A 14,124-nucleotide genomic window follows, 5' to 3' on the forward strand; every position below is an offset into this window, starting at 1 on the left:
CTTCGCATGTCAGGAACATGTTTGTCTGGTCCGTGGTTAGTTACAGCGATGTTTATACAGAATTACTGAGTGTGGCGTTAACACAAACAAACAAAGTCAAAACAACACCAAATACATGACATCATGGCTAACAACCTGTTGTTTGTTTGCGTTGTTTCAGGGTTACCATACACAAGGTGAATTGCTGATATGTGCGGTGGTATAAACAGACAGACCATGTATACAACAATATGCGGCTAAAGTACGAAGATGACAACACTCATTGTGTTCGTAAAGATATAAATGCACGTCACGTAATCCCGTATCAGTCTGTCATTGGACAAGGGTATTTCCCTGTACTGGGTTTTGTGATAATGAAGTAGGTCTTACCATGGCCGCCCAATGGCAATTAATGACACGTGCTGCTCTGACAACATAACCCGTGCAATCTGTCACAAACATGCACCTGCCAACTACTTACAGTGAGGTTTCCTAACGGCGAACACATCAACCTGCCATGGCGCCCTCGCCCTTGGTGTCGAGCCATGATTCAAAAGATCATCAGTACAGGGTTCAGGAACTGATGTTACCGGTTACATTACCTTGTGCCCACCTTCCCATGACCCTACAGACATGCAGTTGACGGTGTCAGTACACGTTGGAAGAACGACATTTATAGTGATGTGGAGTTTTACGCGGCCCTGAGCACCATTCCAGCAACATGACAATGGGCGGTCACTCATTCGCCATTTTGTACACGATCCCAGTAGTAGATGGAGCATCACCTTGATAGGAGGGAAATGGACGTAGACCTCAGACATTTACAACTTTGGTTAAAGCGATGACGGCGGGTAGGGTGGTATGTTTGAGAACAGCATCTAGTATCATCTCAGGGGCAGATACAGCTTTTTTGAGAAAGGGTTGGTGCACAGTTCATGTTCACCCCTGAACCCCCTCTGAAACCGCCTAAGCGTCTGGTTACGCTGACCTAGCCAGTCCTCGTAATATGATGGGTACCAGCATCTAGTGTCAGCAGGTCACGTTGACCTTGCCCTTTTGGTATGATGCAGATGGTATGATGGAGAACAGCATCTAGTGTCAGCAGGTCACGTTGACCTTGCCCTCGTGGTATGATGGAGAACAACATATAGTGTCAGTGTGTCAGTCTGACCTTCATCTACATTATCTACGAACACAGACATGCACACACTTGAGGTGTTTGGTGGCCAGAGTGGTGACAGGACCAGCGCCTTGCCGCTCAGCTTTACTCATCAAACATACATAACTCATCACTTGCGCCTGTGTGAGTGTGATGAGAAAAAGTGCCAGGCAGCGGTTATGGAATACACTCAACACTAGACTCGTCTGGTCCAACACTAGACTCGTCTGGTCAAGCAGTAATACGAAGTGATATCACTTGGCCTCCACATCATCTACGGAATCGACATGTCAAATAGACTCCCTGTTTTTTCAAATGCATAATTTGTTCCTGAAAGAAAAATATATTGTTGGCTGCTCACTTAAACGTCTGCAAACTTTTGACATGGAAACCTTAAGGTAGGCCCCTAGTCTGACGTCTGCTAAGCATTGTCATGGAAACCCAATGGCAGGTCCACAGTCTTACTTCAGCTAGAATTTGTCTTAGAAACGTGATGGTAGGTCCCCAGTCTCTCACTTCTGGTGTGCTATAATTGTTTTCAATAAAACCAGATGGCAGGCCCTTCATTTCTGATGACCACGAACACTTTGATCTCTTGAACCCATGAACATAGGTTTAGAATTGACCTTCAGCAACCCATGCTTGTCGTAAAAGGAGACTAATGGGATCAGGTTGTCAGACTCGCTTGGTCTGACTTAGTTGACACATGTCATCATATCCCCATTGTGTACAGCAATGCTCATACTGTTGATCACTGGACTGTCTGGTCCTGACTCGGTTATTTACAAAACCAAAGTAACTAAGTCTATCACTGGAAAACACAGAAGCTGGGGCTGGTGCCAACAGACCAACAATGGATATCAGGGCTAATTTTGAGTTTAAAACCATGCAGATCCTGGTGAAGTCAAGGTAGGTACATTCACAACACTGCCAACTGTCAGGATTGAGGAGGAACAACATACTGTAACTTGATAGATTTATTTATGAAACTGCCACTATACAATTTTCACAATATATGTATAACAACTTCACAAGTAAGCGAACAAAATGCTTGTTCATGCTTTTAAAAAATGTCGAAATATGCATTTAAGACAGAGCTATTTTGGTAGTTAATCAAACATGGTAAAATATATTAAAATCTAGACAGAAATAACATCAATTTTACAAGAACAGATGGAAAAACACATACAATCTAGCCATGCTTAACACAGACATGGCAGAGTATAATGTTCAGAACGTTTAGTAGAGCACATGGGTTATTGCCCAGTTGGTGTTTAACAGTGAAGAGAAAACACATCAATAGGAACACCATGTATGATCAAGATGAAGAATACATTTCTACAAATTTGGATTTATACAGATAATAAAGTTTCAAAGAAGAGTAAGTCTGAATGAAAGTGTTGATGTCTGTGTTTAAGGAGAGTTGAATGTTTCAATGTTATGAAGCTGACAGTCACCATGACTACAGCACCCAAGGTTGACCTACTTGTGAGGAGTGTAGCAACTTGATATGGCTACATCTGCTGCTACTGCTGCAGAATACAGTCACGAGTCCATTAACATCCAAACACGACTGACAGTACAGATGAACATCAACCATTAAATAGCAATAACTATGCTTATCACCAACTTATTGCCCAGCTGGAATGAAGTAAGTGAACTGAACCTTATACAGAGGCCAATGTTGTTTCAAATACAGGTGGGAATTGTTGATGCTAGTCAGCTAGAAAATGGCAGCAGTTATGTTATCCAGCCTGAACAAGGACCAGTGACGGACCATTCAGTGGTGCACTCTCCATGAGGCAGGCGACATGCTGTGACCTTGATCATCACCTTATGTAACATGAAAGGCATTCTAATGTAAAATGAAAGGTTCATTCAGAACAGACATCTACTTTCTCCCGAACATCCACATTAACATAATTATCTAAGGTTTGAATGCCTTAGTGTGTACTACATTGTCTGCACCTTTGCCTGGTTCAGGATGACACAAGACACAAAATCTTTACACCGAAGATGACGGAGGTGGTTACACTAGGACAGTGTGTGATCAGAAAATCTAAACTACCTCAAACTGCATAATCGATGCTATGAAATGATTATTTATGGGTCCATGTACAGAGACTACACTAAAGCCATGGCAATGCAAGTCTGTGACACGGATGACTACTATTTCTAGATCAAGTGGATCGTGACAAAACGAAGGAGGCATGACACGCTTTGGGAAAAGGGACATAACCTAATCTTCAGATAAAAAGGGAGATAACCCAGTCTCTGGGTATGGGGAGCTGGTCACAAGATGTGTTGAGCATGTATATAAGTGTTTTCAGGCCAAGTGTTAAGATACACCCTACCCACCTACCTACCTACCTACCTACCTACCTACCCATCTACCTACTTATGTACCTACATACCTGTGTTGAGCACAACGTTAAGGAGTTATTAAGGGAGGAATGCTCAAGTCTAGTGGACTGCAGTTAGCAGATCCTATAGAAACTATGATTTTCTGTGGACAATAAAACAACAAATATTTACAAAAGACAATGCCATACTGTGGTAGAAAATACTTAACATATGCTGTTGTTCTGTGGTTTCCACATCTATGATGATAAAATACTATAAGTGGCTTTGGTTAAGAAGAGTAATCAGTAATCAAGAAAATGCCTGACTGGATCTGGTTACTAAGGTTCCAGGTGGTTGTTATTTACAGTGAGTGAGTGAGTGAGTTTGGTTTTACACCGCTTTTAGCAATATTCCAGCGATATCACGGCGGGGGACACCAGAAAATGGGCCTCACACATTGTACCCATGTGGGGAATCGAACCCGGGTCTTCGGCATGACGAGCAAACCACTAGGCTACCCCACCGCATCTGTTATTTACATCTATTTACCATGTTGTCTTGTGTACAACTGTTCCTGCAGCTGGAGTTGGAGTAGAAACTGACAGTTTAATGAGCTGAGTCTAAATCTGTTTCAGCAGTACAAGTTTGTGGGGACGAAAGTGCTGCAAGCCTGTCGGTATGGTGCTGAAAAACCTTGAAACATGGTAAATAGAGATTCGAACTCATGATCAGAACTTCCCTGGAAGCAAGGGAAGCAACTCGGCACATCAAATTTAAGGCTGCGACTGGGGCACATGTGCCCCAAGGTGTTCAATGCAGCCAAATGCTTCCAAGATGCAGACTCCTCTCTTGATGGTATTGTAAACCCCAAGAAGTCTGAGGACCTGTAATACTTATCTTGTCACACAGCCATGCTGGGCTTCCCTTCTATACACATGAGCCCATGTACATAGACAGGCTTGGTTACCATGGTTACATGTTAGTTTCTTCTTCTTGTTCTCCGATGTTGAAGTACGAGTCCAGGAGTTCATGTGCCTGCTGCCGGATCATCTCATTTTCGTGATATTCAAGACCCTCAAGCCGAGCAACACCCTCACTCTCCTCAAACTGGAACTTGGCCTTGAACACCAGAAGAGATACATGCATGTAAGCGCCATCACCAACATGCATTCAGCTTGACCCAAAATTAAGAGTTATGGAAGTCCACTATACATACAGAAGGTACTGGTGCATGATATACAGTAATTTCTCTAATACACTACATACCGCTTCTACCTTTCACAGTGCCATCTCTGACAAGTCCACTATACATACAGACGGTACTGGTGCATGATATATAGTAATTTCTTTAATAAACTATATACCGCTTCTACCTGTCGCAGCACCATCTCTGACAAGTCCACTATACATACAGACGGTACTGGTGCATGAAATACAGTAATTTCTCTAATAAACTACATACCGCTTCTACCTGTCGCAGCACCATCTCTGACAAGTCCACTATACATACAGACGGTACTGGTGCATGATATATAGTAATTTCTCTAATAAACTACATACCGCTTCTACTTGTCGCAGCACCATCTCTGACAAGTCCACAATACATACAGATGGTACTGGTGCATGATATACAGTAATTTCTCTAATAAACTACATACCGCTTCTACCTGTCGCAGTGCCATCTCTGAGAAGGACAACGCCAGGTGCAGCATCTCTACATCTGGGGACTTGAGCAGTAGTGCTATCTTTGGCATCGCTCCCTTGTGAATCAGCTCTGTGCAGATGTCAGCACCATGACAACCCAGATTACACAGTAGGTAAGCCGCCTGTAATACAGATAAAACAGTTCACCACAACACTGGGCACCTGTTGAACGATTACAGCATGAATGATTACAGCGCAGATTAAGTGATCATGACGAAGCTAGGGTATAAAGCTACTGAAGCATGGGCTAAACAGTTCCAGGGATTTGGTGTGAAATGAATAAATCAGTTGACCATCACTCCACCATTTATACACTCACCTCTACTTTGATATCATAGGCATCAGACAGTCTCTCTATGATGTGTGCCAGGATGGGGCCAAAGGCTACCGATCGACAGACGCTCTCTTCACCTGCAACAACACAACATATATAAACTCTGTTTCTGTGTATAGCACATCATGACACCTTAATATGGGAAGAAAGCATGATAAATATGCGGACCTTGCGACCTTTGAAATGTCTTGCTTCCATCCCAAGTACACTGTCATCAGGCTCCCGATTGTTCTCAGTGCCCTTGGTATGGTACCTCCTGATCTCTTGGCGCAGATCAGGAGAGTGCCCGGGTTCTCCACTGGGAGCACAATCCTTCTGACAATTTGGGTAATGCAGAAGGCTGCAGTGTTGGGGAGCCTCTATATTCTCCGGAAAGTTCTTGGTGGGTTCGACTAAGCAGTGTTTCCAGGGAGAAGTCCCATTTGCTGTCTGGGCTGTGTGTAGAGGTGGCGAGGGCCCTGAACTTTACCTGCCTGTCTGTGCCAGGATCACCCAAACCCTCTCTGCCAAATTTCTATCCTAATCTGTAAAACAAAATTCAGAAGATCAGGCCTACACCTATCTCGGAATTCAAGTTTGAGACAAGTTCCAGAATGCCCAGATTCAAGATAAACTTTGGGCCGAGTATAAATCTCGTTTAAAGAATATCTGGAGTTCAGAGCTAAATGCTCAAAACAAGGTCAAATCCCTCAATATTTTCGCTGTGCCAGTCCTCTCCTATTCCTTTGGAGTAGAGGATTCGACCAAACAAGACATCCTGAGTCTTGACCGCCTGACCAGAAGGATCGTGTGTGATAACAGAGCACACCACCCTTGTTCCTCTCTTAATCGTTTATATATGCCAATCAATTCTGGAGGTCGGGGTTTGATTAATGTGGAGGCTCTTCATGATAGAATTTTATTGTGTACTTTTGCACATATTTATTTATCACATGATCCTCTGGTGATGCACGTCAAGACTCATGATGAAAGCAAGGAATTCCACAGCTATTTTAAGCGTGCCAAGGTTGGACACAATTTGAAATTTGAAGTTGATTTTGTTGATGGCGATGTACTGCTGGACGGTACAGCGATGGCAGTAAACCAGGTGAAGTGCTTCACCAAGACTACCCAAAGTCGGCCCTTTGTGGAGAAGCTGTCTAAGAAGCCATTGCATCATGTGTACATGCAGTGTGTGGAACAGAATAGCAATCCAACGGACTCCTTCGCCTGGATGAAGTCGGCTGGTCTCAAATGTGAAACTGAGGGCTTCCTTTTCGCTGCTCTGGACCAGTCACTTCCCACTCGAAATCGCCAGAATGTGATTCTTAAAGAAAATATCAATATGAAATGTTGTCTTTGCAATGAATTTACAGAGACTGTCCAACACCTTGTCAGTGGATGCCCTTCCTTGGCACAAGCAGCATATCTGAAAAGATGTGATGGCATGGCTCGCTGCTTTTACTATTGTCTCCACCATGCCTGTGGTTTTGACCTGGAGGTCCATCCATAGTATGACCCTGAACATGTCCAGAGAGTCCTGGAAAACGATGCTTTTAAACTTCTCTGGAATAGGCTAATATACAGCCTGAGACAAGTTCCAGCCAACAAACCTGATCTTGTCCTTTTTGATCTAACCAATGAAATTAGCATTATAACTGAAATTTCTGTCCCTTTTGACAGCAATGTGATTGGCAAGATTCAGGAAAAGCATGATAAATATGCGGACCTCGCCTTTGAAATGTCTTGCTTCCATCCCAAGTACACTGTCATCAGGCTCCCGATTGTTCTCAGTGCCCTTGGTATGGTACCTCCTGAACTCTTGGCGCAGATTAGGAGAGTCCCCGGGTTCTCCACTGGGAGCACAACCCTTCTGACAATCTGAGTAATGCAGAAGGCTGCAGTGTTGGGGAGTCTCCATATTCTCCGGAAAGTTCTTGGTGGATTCGACTAAGCTGTGTTTCCCGGGAGAAGTCCCATTCGCTGCCTGGGCTGTGTCTAGAGGGGGCGAGGGCCATGACCTGATGATGAGCTTTACCATCCTGACGGTGCCAGGATCACCCGAACCCTCTCTGCTGCATTTCAGTCTGTAAAATAATGACGGATAGCATTTATATAGAGCTAATCTCCGAAAGGACTCACTACATGCATTTCTCTCACAAAAATTGAATGGAAAAGTACACGTTAAGGGAAAGCCTGTTTAAATAAGAATGTCTTGAATGAATTTAGAGAAGGGGAATTGGGGAGTTCATTTGGAAGAGCATTCCAAACTGAGGGTTGTATTTTTGGGACTTCTATCAGTTTCTCAGTGGAAGAGCAGAGAGTTTGTGGAGCCTCTGGAGAGATATGGCTGTAGTGAACCATCATATGGCGAAACACAAGTGTTGCAAGCTTGAATTTCCTTTGAAATGCGACAGGCAGCCAATGTAGATGCTCCAGCATGGGAGGTACATGATCATGCTTTTGTCTCTTCATCACGAGACGAGCTGCACTGTGTTGTACTCGCTCGAGTCAAGTGATCTTGTCATGAGGGAGACCAAAGTAAACTGAATTGCAGCAGTCCAACCTTGAAGTGATAAAGCAACTTACAAGACTGGCTGCTGCGTCGCCAGTAGGATATGGTCTAATGAAAGCAAGTCGGCGCATCTCAAGGAAGCAAGCACGTGATACACTGATGATGTGGTTATGGAGATTTAGTGATTGATCTAAGTGCACCAATTGGTACTTCACACAAGATTGGAATGACTGATCTTTAATGATTTTTCGAATGGTATGTTTAATGGTAAGTTGCACCAACTTGGCATAAGTGCTGTTTCTTCAGTGTTCAATTTCAGTTTATTACTGAGCATCCTTTGTGCAATGTTGTCAACGCTGACTGCTTGGAATCAATTTCAACTCTCCGTGTACGTCCACTGACAAAAGATTTAAACCAAGCTAACACTGTACCTTGAATGCCATATGTTTTCTCCATCCACTTTAATAGAACTGAGAGGTACAGCGTATCAAATGCCACAAAGAGACTTGTCTTTCATCAGCCTTTAGAAGAAGGTGGTTGACAACACTAAGTACAACTGTTTTGGTGCTATGATTCTGCCCTTAAGTGGACTGATGTATTTCCTGAAGTCCTGCAGCACTATGTTCCGACAGTTGTGTCAGAACAACTTTTCCGAGAACCTTTGAGATGAAAGGCAGATTCGACATGGGATGGAAATTCTTCATATTGCTTGTAGCCAGTCCAGCCTTCTTCAGATTTGATGTTCGTTGATGTGATGAAGCGTTTGGATGTTTAAAGGCGAGAGAGTATCAGCTTGCAAACCACATCATGGTAGTCTGACAGGTCTGCACAACCATGAACAAAGGACAGTAGACTCTCACCACGACAACTCAGTCCAAGATGTTGCCATGACGATGTATCTGTCTATCCACCAGCTGTCCTCATCCAACATCATTTTAAGCTTGCTGCATGACTGTCTGAACTATCATCATAATGGAAGCTGAAGTCACCCATTACAGATACATCACTGAGACAGCCAGTGGAAGTACACAACAAATCTGGAAGTTCATTGAAAAAGTCAGAAATTAACAGGTTGTTTTGTTTACTGGGCGATGGCCTGTACAGATACATAACAGGAGCAGACAAGTTGGGTTAAACTAATCTGACCTCAACACATTCAAAAGATTTATAGTTCATAGGTTTAAAGGGTATTTTTTAGCAAGATAATTCCTAGTGATAAAACCTATGCCACCCCCTCTTGACTTTGTCCATGGAAACGAGTGAAAGACATAGCCCAGTGGCGTCACTGCTTCCAATTAGGATTCAGCACCCTGTGAAAATAGCCATGTTTCTGTCAAGGCTAATATATCAACACTGCTATCAATATCAATTGCTTTCTGACGACATGAGCGCACATTCAAACAGATGATCTTCAACTCCTGAATAGTACCATTCATTGTCAGCTTGGGTTTTTTCTTGCCTCTCCTAGTTTTCTTACATTTAGCGATGCCAAGATTACATAACAGATCAAAAGTTGATTGAGTCTGTTTAACTTCTGCTTTCCACCTGTGTTATATCACCACTCTGAACAATGTTGACAGCTGTGAGCTTGTCCTTGCTGGATGGTGTCCTTTGTGAATCCAGGCTCTCTGAGCACACCAGTAGGGGCTACAGCTTGGGGAGGTATGTCACTCAGATATTTGGTGTAGGTAATATTTAGGCAGATAATATACAAAAATGTCCATAAAGTCAGCATTTCAGCATAAATTTAGTGTCCAAACGTTAAGTACTCTACATATAGCTGTTGACCTGTATGTCAAGTTATATCTATCAGTGACAAGTATAAGCATCAATACTGTCCAAAATTGTGAGAGCAAGCTTTGCGTGCTGCCTCTCGACACACAGCAGTCTTTTCAAAAACCTTCCGAAAAATAAGGCTGTTGGAGAGCACCCATAGAGTGTCCTTGACAATATGCCTCTGTGGGGAGACTTACTGGTCATGTTGGAGAGCACCCACAGTGTCTCTTTGATGATGTGCCTGTGTGGGGAGACGAGGAACTTCTCAAAGACAGGTAGCAGGTATGGGTTCTCCAGCGCCAGCTGAGTGTACTCGTCAGGACCACTGCAGATATTTCCCAGTGTCCGCAGCAGGGGTGTCAAGGCCTGTAAACAAGGTGAATGTGTCATGAATGGAAACAAAAGGAATGTGTTGTGGCCTGCAAACATGGTGAATGTGTCATGGCCTGCAAACATGGTGAATGTGTCATGGCCTGTAAACAAGGTGCATGTGTCATGGTCTGTAAACAAGGTGCACGTGTCATGGTCTGTAAACAAGGTGCATGTGTCATGGCCTGTAAACATGGTGACTGTATCATGGTCTGTGAACAAGGTGATGGTGTCATGGTCTGTAAACAAAGTTTATGTGTCACGGCCTGTACACAAGATACATATGTAAGGGCCTGTGAACTTGGTGAATGTGTCATGGCCTGTGAACAAGATGATGGTGTCATGGTCTGTAAACATGGTGAATGTGTCATGGCCTGTGAACAAGGTGCATGTGTCATGGATTTTAAACATGGTGAATGTGTCATGGTCTGTAAACAAGGTGAATGTGTCATGGCCTGTAAACAAAAGTTATGTGTCACATCCTGTAAACAAGATACATGTGTAAGGGCCTGTGAACTTGGTGAATGTGTCAAGGCCTGTGAACAAGGTGATGGTGCCATTGTCTGTAAACATGGTGAATGTGTCATGGTCTGTAAACAAAGTTTATGTGTCACGGCCTGTACACAAGATACATATGTAAGGGCCTGTGAACTTGGTGAATGTGTCATGGCCTGTGAACAAGATGATGGTGTCATGGTCTGTAAACATGGTGAATGTGTCATGGCCTGTGAACAAGGTGCATGTGTCATGGATTTTAAACATGGTGAATGTGTCATGGCCTGTAAACATGGTGAATGTGTCATGGCCTGTAAACAATGGTTATGTGTCATGGCCTGTAAACAAGATACATGTGTAAGGGCCTGTGAACTTGGTTCTGTAAACAAGTGGAATGTGTCATGGACTATAAACAAGATGTGTCATGGCCTGTAAACAAGGTGAATGCATCATGGCCTGTAGACACAGTGAATGTGTCATGGTCTGTAAACAAGCTGAATGCGCCATGGCCTGTAAACAAGTGGAATGTGTTGTGGCCTATAAACAAGGTGAATGTGTCATGGCTTGTGAACAAGGTGAATGTGCCGTCATGACTGCATGCTACGGTATTCTACCTACCTGAGCATCCTGACGAGGCTCATGTGACAGTTTGTTGAGGTACTCTACCACCTGAACCAGACAGCCTTGTGACACAATTTCAGCTGTGTGTTCTCCGCTGCAAAATAGAAATGCCTTCTGAAACTACCTTGACGTGAGGCAGTCTTGAACAGTGCTAATGAAGCTGCACTTGAGAGCATTCATTTAAAGTCATATGATCATCTTCAGTCACTGATCTCAAGTCATGTGACTATCTCAAGCTACATGACTCTGACAATTGACAAATCTCAAGAATTACATATTTCACCCCTCCCACATAACCTGTGAACACCGATTCCTGTTTACCTGGCAGTGAGATATGTCAGCATCCACGCTAGCTCGGAGAGGAGTCTGTGGTTGTCGGTACCTTCCTTCAGCCTCAGAGACACAGGATGGATGACTCCACACTTCACAATCTCCCTGCAAGATACATTCCTGTCTAGATGAAGCCAACTCTCAGCCAGACTCAAGACTCTGATCCATGTTTTACACACACCATGTGTGAAACTCCCCCAGGAACTATGAAATCCACTGATGACAGCACTAATAATGAAGTGCTTTGAGCACAAAGTTCATGCAGTTATGAGCTTCACCAGCTACCATTTTTACACTTACTGTAAGACAATGTGAGTCAGCAAGTATACAAGTATATACAAAGTTAAAAAATATGACAAAAATTTTCAGTTGATATTTCCTACTTGTAGATGTCAAGCCACGGTTTCCATGGTTACCTTGTGATGTCAACAGATTCGCGAGCCAGGTTGGACAGAGCAAACGCTGCACACTGCACAACATCAGGGGTTGGAGACTGTGGACCAGAAGAGCAGGTTACAGGTTGTAATTGTATAACACTGTTTCAGCTATGCAATTTTCTGAATAAAATTGATATTTTATACTTATCCTGACTCATGCTTAATTGCTTATCTCCTCTTCCTGTCGAAGGTAGTGGAACACCTGAAATCCCTTGAAGTTCCCTTCTAAATGAAGCGGACGTGAAAATTCACACTCACCCATGAGTTTCCTCCCCTCCCGCGCACATGGTCAGCTGATCGGCCATAATACTCACTGTCTCCTATAATTGCCCGACAAGAGAATATGAGAATTCAGCGTGTCTGTGAGTGGTGTCTGGGAGGGCTATCGTCATGAGCCAGGATAAGTATAAAACATCAATTTCATTAAGAAAATTACATATTTTTCCTTATCCTGACTCATGCTCAATCGTTTACAGAATCTGATGAAAATGGCGGTGGGTCAGACCAGGCTGGATTCAGCAGTCTGTTACAAATTACGTCCAATAATTTCCCCTCCTAACGGGAACTTGTTACGGCGATAATTCGGTTCTGTCCTTTCTAATATTCATTGTAGATTCTGGTGGGGATCACATCCAGTCGAGCTTGTCTTCCGTAGACGACTTTGTTGACTGGCACATGATGACATCAAAAGTAACTAGCGTCCTACTAGTTTCTGATGCAAGTAAATGTCAAGATATAGCAATCGTGACTAGATGCGACCCCTCTTCGTGTACAAGTATCTTTTTTATGAGTACAGGGTCATAATCACTCTTGCTTGTCTGTTTAAGACGTGTGCATGGACTGCATTACACTCTGCAGAGCGTTTGGCTTCCACAAGTCACGTGATAAAAAGGGTGAGCGAACTCAGCGCCTTAAGGGAACTGTTAGTTGCTGAGCAATGACAAGGGGCCCAAACTGATGAATGGCAGAGACATCCTCCATGGCTTTGTCTCGTAGGTATTGGTTGGCAAAACACTGTGTTTGACTTTCAAAAGCAGACCTCCATTACAGTTGATAGCGAGCAATTCTCATGAAGCACTAGTGTAGATGACAAGGCTCTGACTTCATGTGGGTTGGAGGCTCACGGAGGATCCAGTCCTGCTGCTTTATAGGCCCTCAATATAACAGCTCTGATCCACACTGAGATAGTGTTGCGGGATACTTCCGTAAGTGTCTCAGTAGATATAGGAATAAACAGGCGCTTGAAACGCTGCCTTCTAGACTTGGTATTTGCGATGTATATCTTCAGTGCTCTGAGTGGACATAATAAATCTTGAGTATCATGGTGTCTAGGGATTGAAGATAGAGCCGGTATGTGGAATTGTCTATCCAGTTGACCTGGCAGTTGATTTTCTGCAATACAATCCCATCCTAGACCCAGATGAGCTGTCTGCTGATGACTTGCATCAAATCTTGTGTGGTTGAAGTCTAGAGCATGAATTCTTGACATTCGTGCAGCTGTAGCCAAGGCAAGTGAAGAGTTAGCAGTTCAAGTGAGGTCCGATCAAGCGGCTCGTATGCATCACTTGTGAGATGTTGGAGTACGATGTTTAGATCCCATGCTGGAGCTCTAAATCTACGTTGTTGATCTTCCAACTTGAATGAATGTAGGAAGGCAAGAAGCTCTGGTACTTTAGTCAGTTGGTCCCTGTTCCCATGGTGACGACAGCTGAGAGCTGCTAAGTATGTAGATAATGTAGAACCTTTCAGACCTTTAGAATGACGTAAACAGCATAAATAATCTGCTATTTGAGGATGAGTCGCCTTGTTCACTAAAAATCCCTTTTTCCTGACATATGTCTCAAAACGTTTCCACTTGTCGTCATAAAGTGTGCGAGTAGATTTCTGCAAGGCTAAGGTAACTGCTTTTGCTGCTCTCCAGTGTATTCTGTGTTTTAAACAGATTTTGATGCGTTCCACACATGAAGTCGGAACGTAGATGGGTTGCACTGTCAGTTGTAGCCTCTTGGTCTGTTGTATTTTCTCGATGACTTTTGGTAGCAGCACTGGAGGGGGAAACGCGAATACGTTTTAGTCCTTTCCC

General features: G+C 43.5%; 1 protein-coding gene across 1 annotated transcript in view; it reads right to left on the bottom strand.

Moving 5' to 3' along the window:
• Nucleotides 1-2,100: 2,100 nt before the first annotated feature.
• Nucleotides 2,101-14,124, bottom strand: part of LOC137257735 (uncharacterized) — a 31,698-nt gene continuing 19,674 nt past the window's right edge. Inside the window, exons 6-12 of the mRNA XM_067795151.1 lie at nt 12,021-12,097; nt 11,596-11,709; nt 11,272-11,368; nt 9,987-10,155; nt 5,505-5,596; nt 5,140-5,307; nt 2,101-4,600 (exon numbers count right to left, since the gene is read on the bottom strand). Of these exons, the coding sequence (XP_067651252.1) occupies nt 4,454-4,600; nt 5,140-5,307; nt 5,505-5,596; nt 9,987-10,155; nt 11,272-11,368; nt 11,596-11,709; nt 12,021-12,097 (864 nt within the window). The 3' untranslated portion in view covers nt 2,101-4,453. The remainder of the gene's footprint in view (nt 4,601-5,139; nt 5,308-5,504; nt 5,597-9,986; nt 10,156-11,271; nt 11,369-11,595; nt 11,710-12,020; nt 12,098-14,124) is intronic.

Source organism: Haliotis asinina, chromosome 1 (genome assembly GCF_037392515.1).
Source record: "Haliotis asinina isolate JCU_RB_2024 chromosome 1, JCU_Hal_asi_v2, whole genome shotgun sequence".
Classification (NCBI taxonomy): Eukaryota; Metazoa; Mollusca; class Gastropoda; order Lepetellida; family Haliotidae; genus Haliotis; species Haliotis asinina.